Below are 19526 nucleotides of genomic sequence, written 5' to 3'. Positions count from 1 at the left end.
GACTTTCAGCAAATATGTCATAGTCTCTGATAATTTCCATATCGGAAATTCTCTGTCTGAGGGAGAGGAGGGGATCTCTTTTGTTTGGAAGCCTGACTCCTCATAGTGTATTTTCTTTCTCAATTTACACATTTATTATGAGTTTCTGTTTAGACACCCCAAATTTCTAGGAGAGTTCCTGGAACGTAATATGTGTTCAATAAATAGTGGGTGAATAGTTAGTTGGTGATAGATAGATAGACAGATAATAAATAATCTGTGTACCTACAGAATTGGGGTTAAAGAGGTTTCCTTCCTGAAGTGGTTTGTTTGCCTCCACAAGGCACTAGAGGGCGCAACGAACCCGCCGTTCTTTAATCTGGAACCTTTCGCTGAAAAAAACTCTAGGCTTTTGGTGAAATCCTGCTTGTAAATTTCCTCTACCCTTCTCCACAGCTCCACCTCTGAGACAAAACAGGTTTCCTCTTAGAAATCTTTGCTAGATTTTTTCCCCCTCAAGCCTAAGCTTTCTCAAACGCTCTGGCTCTCGCTTACTAGGTGTCTCCAGTTCAGTTTAAGGGCCTAGAGTCCTTTTTATCCCCAAGAGGCTGACATTGACACAGTGCAGAATCTTAACGCTACTTGCCCCCAAGGGAACCCAGTCCGCCGTATTTATCAGTAGGGCTTCGGCTACTAGCTGTTTATTGTTCTGGGAGATTTGGGGAGTTTTCCTTGGCTTCTTGTGATCTAGGCCATGACATGCTAGAGTGTTTGGGCAGTTTCTCTACTCCTTAGCTTTTTTGCTTCAGGACAGCTTTCCAGAATATTTTGTTTTCCACACTGGAACTAAAATCGCTTGTAGTGTGTACCTCTCTATCCCCACTAATACTTTGAGCTTTAAAATTTGTTTAATATTAATATTGCTACGCTTGTTTTCTCTTGATAAGCAGTTTCCAGGCATATTTCCCTTCATTCTTATTTTCCTTTATTATGATTTTTTAAATCCATACATGATTTATTTTCAGACTCAGGAGCACTTTCTAATGCACATTTTGAATTACACACAGCTACTTGGTTTAGGAAAAAAATCATTCACATCATAAAAAGATAAAATATTGTACATATTCCAGAACTCTAATGTTGGGGAGGAAGAATTCCTCTGTACTTCAAAGTCCTTGTAGCTGGACTAAGAATCAAATTGATATGGGACGGGTTAACCGTTGAAAGTCAGAATTAATGGAGTACACACACAGAATTCACACACACATGGGAATTTCAAAGACCGGCAAAATAAAGTATGTATGCCGTCCTGAACTAAGGAGAAAGGGGTAGGGGTGTGGGACTTCAGGGGGAGGGAAGGCAATTCACAGAGGGATCAGAAGAGCACGTGTTTAGTATTTACATGTTTGCCCTGCTTTACAAATGGATCGCTCGGATAAAATTTACCTTTGTGAATCACCCTTATTCAAGGAAAGACACCCCCCCCCCCTCCCCAACTTAGATTCTTCTGTTTGGTTAAGGGAGGGACAAAAGTTTTCTTGAGCTGCTGGGTCTCAAGTGCCTTGAACTCAAAATGTGTCAAAATGGCATAAGCTGGGAGGGTGGGGTGGGAGGTACACATCCTGAACCCCTTCACTTTCCCCAGCTGAAACTTCCTTGGGAGTTTCACTTATTCAAGGTCGGTAGTTTCATCTCCTTGATCTGGTCTCTTAGTCGTGACCATAGTCAAACTCATTTCAGGAGGCAGTGATCAAGGTGTATTCTCCAAGGCAGGCCCATGGTTCAAATACTCAGGTATTAAGAGGCATTTCTATGGAAACAAAAGAAAAGCAATGGTTGATGATTGGATCTAATGTAAACCCAGTTTTTGAGTCACGGGATAACCAGCTGAGAAGACTTCTATATGGCAGAGTTGAAGCCATCTTCAGACAGAGCGAGGGCAGGGACTGGCAATCCGATAGATCTTCCTAGATTGTAGTTCAGGGGTCTCTGGAGATCCTTTGAGGGGTCCATAGAGCAACCGCACACAGGTTACGCATGAACTTTTAGGGCAATTTCTTCACATCAAATCATTTATACTTAGTTTGCAGGGCTTCGGGGAAAAGGGGAAGCTTCAGCTCTCAAAGAATTCAAAGTCAGAAAGACGAAAGAAAAATCAAAATGTTACCTTAGAGACTTGTGGCCACGTGCTGGAGGACGCCAGAAGAAATCACGATCCAGTTCAGTTTATAACATATAGTATTAAAATCTAATATCTACAAAGATGTGTGATTGAAACGTATTTTCTCTGTATACTCACCCTCATTTTTTACCAAAGATAGCCATACTAACAGTATTTTCTTTGCAAAATAAGTCTAGTTTTAAGATATCTTGGCCCGATTATTTCCGTAAGCGCAGCAAGAAGTGTGGCTGACGGTATAGACTCTTGAAAACCTGCTTTGCTGGAACTTCTCATAAGGAATCTCCAGATCAAATTGGTAATAGCCTCTCAAGACCAGAAGCCAAGCCAAATGCTTGCCCTCAGACTTTGCCTGAGATACCTGTACATCTGGGTGAATTCCTCTCTTCTTGAGGTCCCCCAGATATCCTGAGGTTCCTGTGCCTGCCAGAAAGTAACCTTCTCTACTCACCTAGTAAGGTAGCTTGGAATTCTGTAAGCAAGGTATCACGGTGATATTTCCTGGCTTTATTGGCTCCATAAAGCCAGCCTTAGTTCCTCAAAGTTGACAGGTCATAACTGAGTCCCTGCACATCTCTCTCAAATACGACAATCTAGTCAAAGACTCGGTAGTATGACCATTGTTCCCAATTACATCTTGTCATAAGGAGAAGACGTACTTATTGAACTTATATAAATAAACATATTGCCATCAAAATATAAGAATTCTCACTGAGACTTTCTAGATGGTTCAGATAGGGACAAGAGATGAAACTTTCAATTTGTTCACAGAGGCATATTTTGTCACATTGCTGAAGTCAGTGAGCTAAGAGGTTTTCTTAATCTGGAAAACAAAGCAAAACATTTGTTAAAAGTCAGCAATATTTGAAAGACAAAGTCATACACAGCATAGTTATCTTCCTCAATTCGTTCGGTCCCATGTTATTCTTGTTTGCTTGGATCCAGTTTTTCCACTAGTCCTGGAAATTTTTACATAGTTCCGTTTTATGGTCTTAGGGTTACCAGAAACCCACAGAGTTTTTTCCATGAGTGTCACTAAGATGAAGGACATTTGAGGGAAACTTTATAGTGACATCTGAGTAAAGGTATAGCTGTATCTTATAAAAGACTTAAAATGGTCGTGGTTAAGGATCTGATTTGAGTTTCATTACAAAGCAATTGACAAGGAAACTTTGTTATCTTTTTGTGACCTAGAACACTTCAAGACCTCAGATTTCTAGGAGTTTCATATCATTTTAGATGATGTATCTATATGAATACCCACTAACAAGGTTTATCGCTTCTTTCACAATGCCTCCCATGTAATTTCACATACTAAATAAGCCTAATTAGTTTAATTTCTCATCAAAAATGTTTTTTGAAATGTTACAGGGGCCCGCTAGAAAATTTCACGCAGATTATGGTCAAAAGACTTCATTTTAGAATATGATTCTGGGAAATGCGTCCAAAAAATAATAATAACAAAAGATGTGAATATTCAATCGTGGATTGAATCATAAGGAGCACAATCGTTATGAAACGATCCATTTGCAACTAATATGTAACTATCCATTTAATTGTAACAGCAGTAAAAGATACCAGAGACAAATTCAGATGGTTACATAGTTGTGAGTAAAATTTAGCTTTTTTTAATATGAACACTAGGTTTTCTTAAGTAATCAAAGACCTGATAAACATGGGAAATTATTCTGGCAAACAGAATCATTGTTTTTTTAGGCGGATAACTTAAAAGGTCAAGAAAACATTTGTTCACAATTTTTTATGAAGAGCAGAGCAATAGTTGAAGAAAATTTTGTACTTGTAGCAAAGAGAAAACAAAAACTTTGCACCCACCAGTGTGCATCTGATACTGAAACTTGCTTACTAATTTCAATTTCTCCTAATCTTAGCCAGTACTGACCACATACAAAGTTTCCTTCCAAAGAATCTTTCTCCATAAACCTACAACTTTCTCTATTTAACATTCCGATCTTGACTTGAATGTTCTGTCTTTAAGCAACCAGTCTTGTTTTAAGGCTTTCTTTTGTCTCAACAAACATGTCTTTTTATTACTCATACCCCTTACCAAAAGCACATATCTTACTTTCCTTGCATACAGAGCTGTCATTTCTAGCAGTCTTTGCTACATTTATTAAAATGATTTATTTCGATGATTAATGCTTAGGGGCGCCTGGGTGGCTCAGTCAGTCAAGCATCCGACTTTGGCTCAGCTCATGGGTTGAAGCCCCATATCATGCTCTGTGCTGACAGCTCAGAGTCTGGAGCCTGCTTCAAGTTCTGGTGTCTCCCTCTTTCTCTGCTCGCACTTTGTCTGTCTCTCTCAAAAATAAAAATCAAAAAAAACCTTTTGAAAATGATTAATGCTTGGAAACCTTAATTCCTCTTGACAACTAGGTAGGAAGCAATTGTGAACTGTTAGTTTCTCTGTGATAAGGCAAAAGTAGATAAACATGCTCAGTACTTAATATCTCATTATTTTGTTTTATTCGGAACAGAGCTAGATCATCAACAAACTTCACTTTTACCCATTATTTAACTTACAAAACTTTAAAAGGTTAGCTTCCCAAAGATTTGGGAAGTTATTTAGTTTGCCTATAAAGCTTTTTACTTTATTTACATCTACATAAATTATGGGTTTTAACAATTATGCATGGACTACCCAGCAAAAACTTCATGAAGTAGGTATTCTAAGTTTTTTTTCCTTCCTAACAAATTTTGCGACAGACATGATGGGGGTTTGGGGTGATGATGCGGTGGTCCAGAGCCAATGGCCAAGAAAGAATTCTTGAAGATGTCTTTGGTGCAAAAAAGTGATTTTGTTAAAGCATGGGGACAGGACCCATGGGCAGAAGGAGCTGCAGGGGGTTGTGACAGGTAACTCATTACATACCCTCAGGTTGGGAGGGGGTCAGGGATAGAGTAAGTCTCTAGGGTATTTTGGAAGCAAGGTTTCCAGGACCTTGAGGGGCTGGTGTTGTGAGGAAAACACCATTTATTTACCATTAAATAAAACCTCAGCCTGAGACCCTTCAGATGTGTATCAGGGGCCATAAGCTTGGAGTATAATTGCCAACATATACTTGGGGGTGAAAGATAAAGGAGGTTTGCAAAGGAATTTGTACGTGTTTAAGGAGACTTACAGGATCCTGGGGTGGGGGGGGGGAGGGTCAAGATAATGTTAAGCCAAGACTCCCTTTTGCCCCCCAGCAAAGTGTCACCATCAAGGCAGCTGAGCTCCTAGAGGGAGGTCACTCTACTGGTTTCAAGGACTTGTCACTGGGGGGTAGACAGTTAAGGAAATTTAATTTTTCATTTGCCTTAGTTTCCCATCACCATGGCAAGCACTTAAACCCCCTTCCATCTTGATGAGGGTGATATTCGGGCTCCAGGAAGTGGAGTCTATAGGTGTCTGGGGATTAGGCTGTGGATAAGATTGCCTTTTTCTTGCAGTTTACTAAGCTCTCCATAAACTGAAGGAGACTCCTGTCCTGCAGGACTGTAATCTCCACGAGTCAACCATCTGCTTTCTTTCCTTTCCCCTGTTCTTGGGTGGCCAGGAGTGTCCGAGGAATATCACACATGCCCCACCTGGCGGGGAGGGGTGGGGGGGCATGCTGTGGGAGTGGACAGAGGGGTGCTGTTAGCCTGTACTTTGCCCTCAGCTCGCCCCACACCCCCTCATCAGAAATACCATGAACTTCCTGGACTCAGTAAACACAAACAGGATAAAAATTTTATATTTCGTGGTGATAACTCAAAAAGCACGTGTATTTTAATGAAGCCAACAAACTGCAATTAGCTTCAATACCAAATATGTTCCCAGATTCTGTGAATTTGAAAATCATTTGGATTCTTTTCTACCTTTCTGAGTGTTAGAGTGCCCAATCTTTACAAGCGTGTGCCAGCTTCCAACCAACTAAATATTGTACATTTAGTTATATATGAAGTGTATATAAATATAGTACATATTCATTGTAACAATACCATCCAGAAGTAGAGAAAATCTCTCACATTAAAACATACATGGACAGGGGCGCCTGGGGGGCGCAGTCGGTTAAGCGTCCGACTTCAGCCAGGTCACGATCTCGCGGTCCGGGAGTTCGAGCCCCGCGTCGGGCTCTGGGCTGATGGCTCAGAGCCTGGAGCCTGTTTCCGATTCTGTGTCTCCCTCTCTCTCTGCCCCTCCCCCGTTCATGCTCTGTCTCTCTCTGTCCCAAAAATAAATGAACGTTGAAAAAAAATAAAATAAAATAAAAAATAAAACATACATGGACATATACACACATATCCTAATATTTGTGGGGAGGACATTATAGGCCCAATTATCTATATATCCAGCTATCTGTTTATTGTTTTGAAAAACTTTTCCCTTAAGTTTGCCTGTCAGAAAGATTGGCTCCTGGGTCCCAGAGAAGATGGGGGTAAAAATTTTACATCAAAAGACAGAGACAGTTTTCTTCAAGGTGTATATTTGGAGCCCACCTGCCTGTTATGGTAGTTGCTATAGTCTGGACAAAAAAAGTCATGAATTTGCATTTTAAAAAGGCCTCTTCCCCATCCTCCCTTTTTCGGTCTTTCTTTTTTTTCCATTCAGTTTCAGGAGAGTGTGGGATGTGTTTACATTTCAAAGACATGATGACATTTATAATTTCAAGGGACAGAGAAAGAGCGCAAAGAAATTTTTCTCTAGAGTGTCAGGGTAACTGCTATTTAGAATTTACTCTCTTTTAAAAATACAGAACAATTTTCTTTCAATATCCTGATTTTTTTTTAATAATAGCCACAAACATTTTCAAAGGAATATGCAAGATCTGAAAGTTGATAAAGACAGGTGGGCTTTAACTTGTTTCTAGAGTTGTGGTTGTGGTTGTGGTTTGGTAGAGATTTGTAAAATCAGGACACGTGACCCTAATCCCCCAAAGACTGGATTATAGACCAAATATCAAGGGATGGCCCATCTTCTTAACTGAATTTGCTTCTTTATATCAGGGAGAATTTTAACTAAAATGGGAACCAAAAGATTTACACCTTTGTAAAGTCTATATGTAGCCATTTAACAGCCTTGTTTCTCTGGGCACACAATTTAAATTTGGCTTCTATTAGCCCCTGAGTATTGGCCTTCTGCAAATCATTTTCAGGAAGGCCTGGGAGACACGGTGATCATCTATTTCCTCAGAAGGCAAAGTTGTGAATGTAGTCAAATAATCTTTCTAATTACTCTCTAAATTTGGTAGGATCTTTTGAAAGCAGATGTAAAGGGGCTTTATAGTTTAAAAGCTCTGCTGTTGCCCAGGGGACACTTCCCCCCCCCCCCCCCCCCGCAGGGGCGAGTAGGGAAGAGTGGATCTAGGCTACCACTGCCAAGGACATGGTGTAGCAATGCTGAGGCTTGACAGAGCCCCATTACAGAGCCTTGGAAAGTAAGAGCATGGGCACCCCTACGGCCAGTCTCCGCTGCTTTTGTTAAACTCATTTCCAGGGTTTCAGTAATTACGTGAGCAACATCTATACTCGGAACCAAGAGATTAGGTTACGTGAGCAACATCTATACTCGGAACCAAGAGATTAGGCCAGTGATCTCTGTAAATCCTGTAGGGAAAGGGGAATTAAAAACAGGCAGATGCAGCCAAATTTTAAGAAGGAGAATTTGCATTAGCTGCGGACATTTCCCTTTGTCTTGTGTCTAATTTCCTTTCTATTACCTCATCAAAGGAGTCACCAAGGTGAGCCGTTATAAGACAACTGGGAGCTCTTTAAATATATTTTTCAAATACAGCCAATCTAAAGGATCCATTGTATGGCCATTGACGAGTAGGATCTATTAATAATGACTTAAAACAAAACACCTTTTAATGGCTTACTCCAAGACACAACAGGTGTCCAAAGAGGGCACAGAGGATGCAGACTCCTGATCCAAAAGTTTAGTTCCTAATTCGTCTAAGAAAGCAAAGGTGTTCATCGCACAGGCAGTAAGGATGCTATAGTGAAAAAGATGTCTCTGGTCTCCCATGAAAACATGATACACCTCCAGTCACAGACCCACGAATCAGTGATAAGCGGGTAGGCGCTTCTGGAATGGAACTTTCCAGCTCTAAGAAGTGGGGAAAGTTGAGATGACAAAGATTCCTACGGGCCAGAACCTCTCATGACAAACACACCCGGGAGGTGGCACAGCCAGCCAGCCAGACAGGGAATCTGGGATCCCCAGTCTATTCAACTGGCCATCGGCGTGCACCTGATAAATGTACCCTCCAATTGGTCGAGACCAAAGAGAATATTCTCATTGCTCAGAGGCCAAGCTCTTAAGACACAGAACAAAACAAAAGGAAAGTATTAACAGATCTAAGCCTTGGGTCTCATGGAGCCAAACTAATTCCTAGGAAGTATTTGCTGTGGGGTTGGGGACTGCGGGTTGTTTTAGAGTGTACTTCCGTGCACAGGAGTTTTCTTTTTTCTTTTTTCTTTTTTTTTTTTTTTGATGTTTATTTACTTATTTTTGAGAGAGAGAACTCAAAGTGGTAGAAGGCAGAGAGAGAGAGGGAGAGAGAATCTCAGGTAGGCTGTGTGCCCTGTCAGCACAGAGCCAGATGCGGGGCTCGAACCCACGAGCCGTGAGATCATGACCTGAGCTGAAATCAAGAGTCAGACGCTTAACCGACCGAAACCCACAGGCGCCCCTGCATGGAAGTTTTCTCGAGCTGGTGTACCTACTATCCATATAACCATTTCCAAGAGCAACTCACCTTACCGCAGGAGTTTTCTTGAGCCGGCCAGCCCTCTAACAGCTTCTAAGTGTTCAACCCACCCTCACCCATTCTGGGGTGAGGGCTTCCAAGAAGTCCCTTAGCAACGAATGACAAGCAACCTAAAGGACACACAAACGAAGACAAAGCCCATCTCTGGGAGGAAATAGATCGGTTACCAAAGGGTACCCGGCCAAATCAACCAAAGAGCCCTTTAGCCCAAAGAACTAGTTCCACAAATATTTTCTCCTGCTAATCTAAATGTCAAAAGAGAGAAAAAGGACGCTCACCACTCTTGCTCCATCAGACTCCACAGACAGAGACTCCAAGAGGCTGATGTGGTAAGAAATGTGACCTTCCAGCTACATGTCGGACGACCCAAGGCGCTCTAAGCTGCTGCAGTATCCAGGACAAACAGTGTCCAGTGAGTTAAAGTACCCTGTAGACTATGCCAGCCTTTGGGGAGCATGAATTTCTGTCTGTCCCTTCAAAGCTCCTTCTACACAAGTTGGCATGAAAACATTTACAGGAGAAAACCAAATTTATAGTATACATACAGGGAATCCACAAATACATGGAAATTCCAAAGATAGGCTAAATGAGGTCAATAAATCATTCTCGACTAGGGGGCAGGGGGTAGGGGGTTGAGATTACAGAGGAAGGGAACGCACTTCATAAGGCAATGAGAACAGATGTTTGGTCATTAGATGTTTGCACTTTCATTCACAGGGGATGGGGCTTCAGAGCTGACAACCAAGAAAGGATTCTTGAGATGTTTTTGGCACAAAAAAAAGGTGACTTTATTAAAGCACAGAGACAGGACCCATGGACTGGGATTGTGAGTGACTGGCTATACACTATGGAGTAGGAGGAGTGAAGGCAAAAGGGAGGCCTCCAGAAAGACTTGCATATGCTAAACAGGACTCCTAGTAGATGCCAGGGGCCTTGCTACTGCCAAGCTAGGGTTGTTTTCCCACTAGTAAGACCTTAACATTAGAACACTAGGGGGTTCCTGGAGAAACGTTATACTCTATAATTGCCTCAAATATTTGTCAATGGGCTGCAGGTTATAAGGAAATTGAATGTTACCTGCCCTCTCCTTTAAAAACATTTTTTTTTTAATGTTTATTTATTTTTGAAGGAGAGAGACAGAGTGCGACTGGGGGAGAGGCAGAGAGAGAGACACAGAACATGAAGCAGGCTCCAGCTGAGCTGTCAGCACAGAGTCCGACACGGGGCTCGAACTCACGAACCCGCGAGATCATGACATGAGCTGAAGTCAGCCGCTTGACCCACTGAGCCACCCAGGGGACACTACTGGCCCTTTCTTTCTTGCCTTTGTTCCCACATCACTATGGAGGGGACGGTGATGTTGGGGCTCCAGGAAACTGAATCTAAAGGTTTCTGGAGATTAGATTATTGATAAGATTGCCCTTGTAATTTACCAAGATATTTGCAAACTGATGAAAATTCATATCCTGCAAGACTGATCTCTATCAGTTAACCATTTGTTTTCTTTCTGTTCATTTGTTATTAGGTAGCCAGGAGAGCCTGAGGAATATCACTCCTATCCTGTTGCGGGGGGGGGGGGGGGGGGGGGGGGGGGGGGGGGGGACTGTGCTACCTTGCGCTCCGCCCTCGGCTTGCCTCATGCTCCCTCATCAGATGGATCACTCACAAAAATCTTATCTCTATTAATAATACTTATTTTGGGAAAGACTCTACTCCCAATTTAGATTTATCTGTATGGTTAAGAGAGGGAGAAAAGTTTCTCTTGTGCCTGCAGAGTCTCAAGCGTTTTCAGCTAAAAATAACCCACATGCCAGACAGGCACGGTAGAGGGGGGTGGCCAGGCCTAACCCGAAACACTATAAAGTCATCAGCACTTCTCACACAAGATTGCTTCCCTGGCATTCCAAAACAAAAGAACATGCCTTCTAATATCCAAAATTAATCAACAAATTAATCTACATTGCTACACACTAATCATAATTTGTTATAAAATGGTTTAACGGGACTAAAGCGGCCAGGAAGAACAGGGGAAAATTTCTCTCCGGATATGACCAATAGGAGAATAGAGCTCGAACCAATCAGGCCACACGACGAACCCACCAATCAGAAGTCTCAAAATGAATCCTACATTTGCATAAAGCTGCCTACAAATAAGCAGGATCCTGGCGCCCACCCCATTTTTTCTCCCTTCCGAAGAAGACAAATTTGAAATGCCTGAACCAGCGAAGTCCGCCCCGGCCCCGAAGAAGGGCTCGAAGAAGGCGGTGAGCAAGGCGCAGAAGAAGGACGGCAAGAAGCGCAAGCGCAGCCGCAAGGAGAGCTACTCAGTGTACGTGTACAAGGTGCTGAAGCAGGTGCACCCCGACACCGGCATCTCGTCCAAGGCCATGGGCATCATGAACTCGTTCGTCAATGACATCTTCGAGCGCATCGCGGGCGAGGCGTCGCGCCTGGCGCATTACAACAAGCGCTCGACCATCACGTCCCGGGAGATCCAAACGGCCGTGCGCCTGCTGCTGCCCGGGGAGCTGGCCAAGCACGCCGTCTCCGAGGGCACCAAGGCTGTCACCAAGTACACCAGCTCCAAGTGAGTGCTGGGAGACACGATCCAACCCAAAGGCTCTTTTCAGAGCCACAGATTTTCACCACCAGAGCTGTGCGCTGACGCGCTGGGGTCTTCCTGGGCATTGTTAGGTTACTGGGGACACCCGCGGGAGAACCCGCTACCGGTTCTTTGGGAGATTCTGCCTTTGGCTCGGATCGCCGAGGGCTGTACAGATGTCGCCAGCAGCATAACCGCCCGTGGGCAGAACGGCTAGCGCTCACTTTACGGATCCTTGCAGGTTCTGGCCCCTTTCCTAAGGCTTGCACAGGCGCGGAGGCTGCTGGCCCCTTCTCGAAGCTGACCCCGGTCGCCACATGGGAAGTGTCACCCCATGGGTGTAAGCAGCCATAATGACATTTGAAAAGCCCGCCGTGTAAGGGCGGGACTTCCTCTCCCGCTGCCGCGGAGACGGCGGCCCGCGTTCTTTGTGGGCATTTGATCCTCTAACTGCCCTTCCCCACCGGTTTGCCCAGGACTCCAGGATCCTGCTTAGGCGTGTGTCCTGGGTCTTCAAAACGTATTCACCGGCTGCCGCTTTCCGGTGAGGACACGACAGTTTTTAGCAAAAGTCTTTGATCTCGCTTTACCTCCTAAGCTGCTCTCAGGAAGGTGCTTGTCAGTACGTTTGGCTTTTACGGTGTAACGTGACAATATATTCCTCTCCCACTCCCCTCCCTGACTCCCAAGTGACTTCCAAAAACAATTCTGGATATTCAAGCGCTACAGTCGCCTCACAAGTGCAGCCCCCAGAATACGAAGGCTGGCTCGGCTGCCCCGAGTCCGTCCTTTTCCCTCACTTGGCAGAATTCGTCCACCTGTCCTGTCATCAGCTCTGGCCCCCAGCTCAGTTGAGCAAAAGGGCGATCCTGAGAACTCGGGGACCCAGGGAAGTCAGAGGGTGGAGAGCAGGAAACGTGGACTCAGGACATGCGTTTTACCATCCTGATGCTGGACACCAGGGTCTGGAAGGCTAGAGGTTGTGATCACATGACGCCAAAGAACCTAAACCTGAAAAATGAAAAGCAGAATTTGTCTCCTTCCCTCTTTTCTACAGACCCTGCGACGTAGAGGCTTCCTTCTGAAAGTTAGATGAGAAAGTTTGGGTTCGTGGCACCTTCCCTGTAAATGGAAATACCAAGTACACCCAAGAATCCCTAACTCTGTCCTCCGGAAAATGCACTCGAAAATCACTAACTCTGTCCTCCAGAAATACCTAGCCAGCCTTCCTAGCCAGTCTACCTGGTCTCCCTTTATTCTCTCAAAAAGGCAAAATAAGTAAACCCCCCCCCCCCAAAAATAAACAAGTATTTGTTTTCACATTGCCAAATGTACAACTGCATCTCAACTTTTTGTGATCACCTTGATTTCAGTTTGAGGTAATACTAAAACTCCTCTGTCCATAGCGAGCCTCCTTTTCATTCCAGGGGAGTGGTTTTGTGAGAAAGCATACGTGACCATGTATCATCCCTCTCGGTGCCTTTCAATGATCCCCGTGCTGGCTGCACGATTATCAGATATCAAGGTCCGTAGACAGCCACTCACCGAACGCTCAAAGCAAACCTCGGTGGATGCTTTTCCTCCCATTTTTTTTGTTGCTTTGCTTTTTGTTTTGTTTTGTTTCTTGCTTTTTCACACTTTTTGGAATGCCCCCTGACCTCTCCAGCCTCCAGGCCTTTGCCACTGTTCTCTTCCTGAAATGTCCCTGATTCCACTTTTCTCCCCAACACACACAGTTTTGTAATCAACAACTCTCCCTTCGGCTCGCTCAAAACGTTGTTGAGGAAGCTTCTGAACTGCCCTGTTAAAGGCTCTCACAGCTGCAAAGAACTGGCCCTATTCTCAGCCCCAAATTCCTCATTACTGACTGGATGGGACCCTCAGGACTAGTGTGGTTGAATCAGGGCCTGCTCCCTGAGACCAGCAATAAAGGATCCCTTCTCTACAGCACAGGCAAGGAGGGAGGGGGGACCTGAACAAACCCAAGGCTGGATTAGGAGGGGAAGTGGCACTGACTGCCTCATACAGATGCCTTCTAGGCAGAAACAAGGAACATCCATTTGTCGCATTGGCATTCAAGTGCCAAGCACTGAATTATGCACCCAAGATACAGAGCAGCGCTGCTAACCTTGAGTGTGCTTCAAAGTCACCTGGAGGCTTGTTAGAGGACAGATTGCTGGCCCCACTCCCAGAGCTTCTGTCGTCTCCTTAGCTCTGAGGGATATCTGGGAACTTGGCTTTCGAGCAAGTTCCCATAGATATAAATACTGCTTCTAGCTGCTCTGCTCTGAGCACATCTGATACATGGAGAACAAGCTGACCAAAGCCCCTTCCTGTGTGGAGGTTTCCGGTGGTAAAGATGAGGTTATGCTAGAGGAGGACAGAAAAATCAGAAAGCAGTTGAAGGGATTTCTTTCCGTCTTTTGTCAAATGGTGATCGATTTCCTCTGTGTGAGGCGTTAAGCGACAGCAGTAGGCATGACAGACGAGAGACTGCTCTGTGGGGCTGAGATCCTAGCGGGAGAGGAGAGAGAATCAACACACTGATTCCTCAACTCGATCATTCCAAATAGGAGTTCTCACTGCTATGAAACTATGGGAAATAAACCAGGTGCCGTGATACTGACCAGGTGAGGGAACCAAGGAACCAGGGGAGACGACTCGACTCGCAGGCCAAGAGACTGTTGCTACAACAAAGCTCTGAGGCAGGGAGAAGTCGCTGCTCAAAAATACAAGTTCTGTGTGCTGGGAGAGTAGTAAGCAAATATGAGGTGTTCGGGGGAGACACTGAGGGTTAAAGGGGGGCCTGAACATGTTGGACCTTAAGCGCCAGGAAGGCACCCAGACTTTTATTGTGTCGTGAGAATCTGTTAGAATTTTAAAGCACGCAGGCTGCTGTGTGGGAAATGGGATTTATGGGATTGAAGGTAGAAAGAAGCAGAAAACAGAATTGAAAGAAGATCTGGGTTTCATAGGTGAAGAAACATGTTGCTGACATTTGTTGAGCACTTTCCATGTGTTTAAGAAACCGTAACAGTTTCGGGGCGCCTGGGTGGCTCAGTCGGTTAAGCGTCCGACTTCGGCTCAGGTCACGATCTCGCGGTATGTGAGTTCGAGCCCCGCATCGGGCTCTGTGCTGACTGCTCAGAGACTGGAGCCTGTTTCAGATTCTGTGTCTCCCTCTCTGTCTGACCCTCCCCTGTTCATGCTCTGTCTCTCTCTGTCTCAAAAATAAATAAACGTTAAAAAAATAAATAAAATTTAAAAAAAAAAGAAATCGTAACAGTTTCTTTACAAAGGTTAACTCATTTCGTGCTCTCAACTACCACAGATTATCTAAACACAACTATGATCTCCTTCTAATCGACTGGGGATGAGCAAGGTGTGGGGCTGGGGTTGGAAGCAGAATGTGTGCCCCCAGCCTGTATGCTTATCCACCGCTTTCAGTGCTGCTGAAATTCTTGCATAATTAACAAGAATTCTAGGAGAGGATGAGGTTTCAGAGACCGGGACATGGCAATGTTTAAATCCCCTAAAGCATTCCACGAAAGGTAGCAAGTGAGTAGTTGTACATGTGCATCTGGGAACCAGAGCAAAGTGGGGACCGAACATAGAAATTGTGACAAGAGTTTGGAAATAGAAATGTTATTGTTGTTGGCATGCAACGGAATTGGAATTTTCCCATGGGTAAAGAAGAAAGGAAAGAAAAGAAGATGGCCAAAGATTCTAAACGGTGAGGACAAAAACCAGGAGATTAGAGTCACAGAAGTCAGGAAAATAGTGTTTCAGGAAGGAGGACGTGTGTGACCAGCCTGGTGTGATGTCTACTGAAATGACAACATGGGAGACCTTTGCATACGGTAAATGGAACCCACTGGGAATTCGAGTTACAGGGAATAACAGGCAACCCAGACATTTGGGACAGCTTCAGGACTCAGGATTGTTGCCTTGACTCTGGGACCCAAGGGTCCCTACTTTGTTTCGCTCCTCTCTCTTAGGCCATCATGTGATTGACGCTGGCATCTCCCTAGCTGCATCTAATAGATTGCCTTTTCTAGAAACTAGGAAAAGGGACAGAACAGAAAGGACGGAAATAGACATGAGTGCTCAGGGTGTGCTAGGGGAACGTCTCTTTCAAGAGAGTTTTATTTTATATATTGTTTAAATAATATCAAAAACACAGAGTCAGGTCTCCAGTTTCTTTTTTTATTTCTTAAGGGATAATGGAAATTTGTAAACTTAATATATGAATTGCTCAAGGACGTAGACGACTGCATTCTTACGCCTCGTTAATATATTTTTCAAGACTGGCGATGGAAGTTCAAAGGGCCTTACCTAAGAGGATTCACGGACTTCTTCCTGACCCGGGCTGCAAATCCATCCTCATTGTTTTTATTTACTCCCAAATCGTGTGGGATTCAGTCCGTTTGGACTTCAGGCCTCTGAAAATCATAATTTCTCAGATGGGGCTAGCTTGCATTTCCAAACTCACTTCTCGAGAATAGATACGCCTACGGCCCGTAGTGAATAAATTGGGATGTTATCGTTCAATATGCGCTCTCTGTATTATGTCTGCCCTTTCCTCTCTTCACGTCTGCATCTCTAGATCCCAGATCCTGAAGTCCTAGACTCCAGGTCGTTGACAAGAATCCAGGGAGCTCTGGGGTTTCCTCGGATGAGCCTCGGAGGCGACGTGACTCCCATGAAATGTCTATGCCCACATGCGTATTTTCTAACAGATTCTCAAAGGAGTTATTCATCCACTTATTGTAAAGATCAACTCTGCGAAGGGAGGACAGCACTTTCAAATATTCAGATTACAGCTGCCTAAGGTATTTGACAGTCCATGCATTTCTAACATGAGCTCTTACCCTGTGCCCTGTCCAGAACGGAACACGGTGCAACACATAGGAACACAGGAAACAGACCCGTTTGGAATCAGCTTTCCTTAAAGGGCTCTCAGGTGGACAGAGGGACTGTCCACAGTGCTTCATAAACTGAGAAAACAAATCCGTGTTTGGTTTGTAAAGTGAAGGGCTGTAACCGAGACTCCATAAATTAGCTTAAGGACAATTATTCATGTCACAGGACAGATCTGTTGTGATTAACTCAGCTGCTGCTGATCAATCCAGGACTCTCCCTCGAGTGGCTGTTCTGCTATCCCCCAGGCCTGAGGTCTTGTAGAGGACAAACAAGATCAACACCTTATCTGGAGGCAAGAGGGGAGGTTTTAAAGCCCACACCTGGGAATGAGTTCCGCTGACTTCCTGACTTTTCCACGTGCTCCCCTGTAGCCAGAAAGGCCAGCACCTGTTGCCTGGGGTTAGGAAGCTAGTAGTCCAGCTATGCCTTGATTATGCTGAACAGCCTTCAGTGGATAAAGGCCAGAGTACATTGCAAAGATCCCCAAGACTCTTCAAAAAAACAAATACACCAGGACATCAGAACACAGAGTGAAATGCTGGCGGTTAGTACAAGGTTTCCAGCAGCTTAAGAACAAGATACAGATAACCCACTGCAGGACAGCGTTCCTCTCAACAGCGGACAGGCTGAGAAGGCGGGGTTTCAATCACGAAGACCCTGCTTTGAAAAACAACTCACAGGATTGTGAGGCGGGGACGTTGGAACGCTCATCTGTAACGGAGACTTAAGTGGAGAACAGGGAATGGTGTCTGAAGACGGAGATAAGCCCAGACTTGGTAGAACAAACCTGAACATGGACAGCAGCCAAGAAAATGCTTTTGAAACCGGGGGAAAAAAAAAAAAAAAACGGGTGCTGGAGGAAAACGGCCGACAGAAAGCACGCGGGCGACCTCTCCACACTACCTTTCACGGATTGAACCTCACAACCTGGAAAAGATTTAAATAAACAACAGAAACAAAAAACGTGCCAACTCTTTCTGGGACTAAATAGGTGGCCCTGAAAAGGGCCTTTGGGTGAGAATCACATGTTTTTGATAGCGTGAAGGAAATACTTAGCCCCCGAAGCCGTAGAGGGTGCGGCCCTGGCGCTTGAGCGCGTACACCACGTCCATGGCCGTGACCGTCTTGCGCTTGGCGTGCTCCGTGTAGGTGACGGCGTCCCGGATCACGTTCTCCAGGAACACCTTGAGCACCCCGCGGGTCTCCTCGTAGATGAGGCCGGAGATGCGCTTGACGCCGCCGCGCCGGGCCAGCCGCCGGATGGCGGGCTTCGTGATGCCCTGGATGTTGTCGCGCAGCACCTTGCGGTGGCGCTTGGCGCCCCCCTTGCCCAGGCCCTTCCCGCCTTTGCCGCGGCCAGACATCCTCACCACACCACCGCAACGCTACGGAAGCACCACTCCCGGCGGCGCCAAGCAGCCCTTTTATAGCAAAGTGCCGGACCTGTTTGAAAACCCCGACAGCAGGGGCGGTAACCACACTCTGGGCCCGCCCATCGCTCGTGGCTCCTTTGCTGCGAGCGGCGCCGACCGGGCGGGGCCCCTGAGCCGGAGTCGGGCCCGGAGGGGCTTCCGGGAACCCTCCCGGCTCCGCGCAGCCTTGCAGCCGGCACTCCGGGCGACGCTTCCGACACCTTCCACACACAAGCCTCACGCTTGCCCCTCACGTCTCCCAGACCAAGCCGGAAATGCTCACCGAATACTCGCCGTCGTCCCCGAGACGCTTGAGGTCAGCTTTGACGCTAAGCATGTCTTTATTGCCAAGTGTCTTCTGCTCTTCTCGATCGATGGATGTCTGCGTCCCTCACCGAGCCTCGCTGGATGCAAGTGTCGAGAACCCTGTGCTGCCTGCCGGGAGTCTCCAGTTTATATATGATCGGACCGTATGGTTCCTTGGGGACGGCTTCTGGCTGCCACTGTCCCTGCATCACAGCCCAGTCCTCCCCCCAGTCGCACACGCCGAGCCAAGCTCTGGAGACAGCCTGCTGCCACGCTCTCCCTATGACCTGGGCGGTGTCTGCTCGGCTTGTTCTTTGCGAGTACGTAAGAAAGTCCGAGTTCTAGAGCAGTGAAGCTTCGAGGAGATTCTGCATGGAAAGTGTTGGAGGCTGCACGCAAGCACTCACTCGACATTATATGTTGTTGTGAATGCTCTCCGCTCCTCTCCTCAGTAGTCACCCCTCTAAAGGGGTTGCAGCTCCTAAACGAAGAGCGCACCCTGGTTTGCTACAACGCTCTTTTGACAACTCCTTCAAATAATAAACACTTACACATTTGACCTGCCATTCATCCCTTTGAGAAGTTCCCGTTGACTTTGTGTAGATGTGGCCTCTCCTCCAGGCTCTGTGAGCAGCACCTGCTTCATCGAAGCTTGTTTTCTGACTTCCTGGTGCACGGGGACAAATTCCAGAGCGGGGCTCTTAGCTTCGATTACAATGGCAGGCTTCAGGACTTCTAGGAACTGGCAGAGAACAACAGTTCCGTCTTTATTGGCGCTATTGACCAACTGAACCCTGGCATTGTCTCCACTGAGGCACACAGGCAGCAAACAGTGTGACCGGCAGGACCCGCGATGTATTCTTCTCACTGGCAGGTGAAGCCGTCAGTATTGCCAATATCTTTTTTTTTTTTTAATTTTTTTTTTCAACGTTTATTTATTTTTGGGACAGAGAGAGACAGAGCATGAACGGGGGAGGGGCAGAGAGAGAGGGAGACACAGAATCGGAAACAGGCTCCAGGCTCTGAGCCATCAGCCCAGAGCCTGACGCGGGGCTCGAACTCACAGACAGCGAGATCGTGACCTGGCTGAAGTCGGACGCTTAACCAACTGCACCACCCAGGCGCCCCAATATCTTTTAAGCATATCACCCCTTCTACACTGTGGTAATTGTTGGTCACGAGGGCAACCTTGGGACTTTTAATGTATTAGTAAAGAAACACATACGTGAACACTTCAACAATTTTGGGTTTTGATAAGTTTGATTCTGGAATTTTAATATAATTCTTTTCCTTTATAAATTCTCTGTACATCATTTAAGAATTCATCGTACATATATAAGCTTCATGGGATATCCAAAGAAGTCCATGAC

The 19526-nt window shown here is 45.6% G+C and overlaps 2 protein-coding genes and 1 long non-coding RNA gene across 3 annotated transcripts; 1 reads left to right on the top strand and 2 right to left on the bottom strand.

The window, feature by feature from the left end:
• Nucleotides 1-4885: 4885 nt before the first annotated feature.
• Nucleotides 4886-18654, bottom strand: LOC123609543. Its single transcript, XR_006717816.1, has 3 exons — nt 18644-18654; nt 13686-13691; nt 4886-5171 (listed from the first exon to the last, which is right to left on the bottom strand). It is a non-coding gene; the product is annotated as an uncharacterized LOC123609543 (long non-coding RNA).
• Nucleotides 10558-13732, top strand: LOC123609497 (histone H2B type 1-C/E/F/G/I-like). Its single transcript, XM_045500577.1, has one exon. It carries the CDS (start codon nt 11124-11126, stop codon nt 11502-11504), a length of 381 nt encoding a protein of 126 aa, XP_045356533.1. The 5' UTR covers nt 10558-11123; the 3' UTR covers nt 11505-13732.
• LOC123609504 (histone H4) lies at nt 17427-18856 on the bottom strand. Its single transcript, XM_045500583.1, has one exon. It carries the CDS (start codon nt 17800-17802, stop codon nt 17491-17493), a length of 312 nt encoding a protein of 103 aa, XP_045356539.1. The 5' UTR covers nt 17803-18856; the 3' UTR covers nt 17427-17490.
• Between the last annotated feature and the right edge of the window lie 670 nt (nt 18857-19526).

This window comes from Leopardus geoffroyi, chromosome B2, assembly GCF_018350155.1.
Source record: "Leopardus geoffroyi isolate Oge1 chromosome B2, O.geoffroyi_Oge1_pat1.0, whole genome shotgun sequence".
Taxonomy (NCBI): domain Eukaryota; kingdom Metazoa; phylum Chordata; class Mammalia; order Carnivora; family Felidae; genus Leopardus; species Leopardus geoffroyi.
Note: the sequence above shows the minus strand (reverse complement) of the source record. Positions and strands in the feature narration are given on the sequence as shown.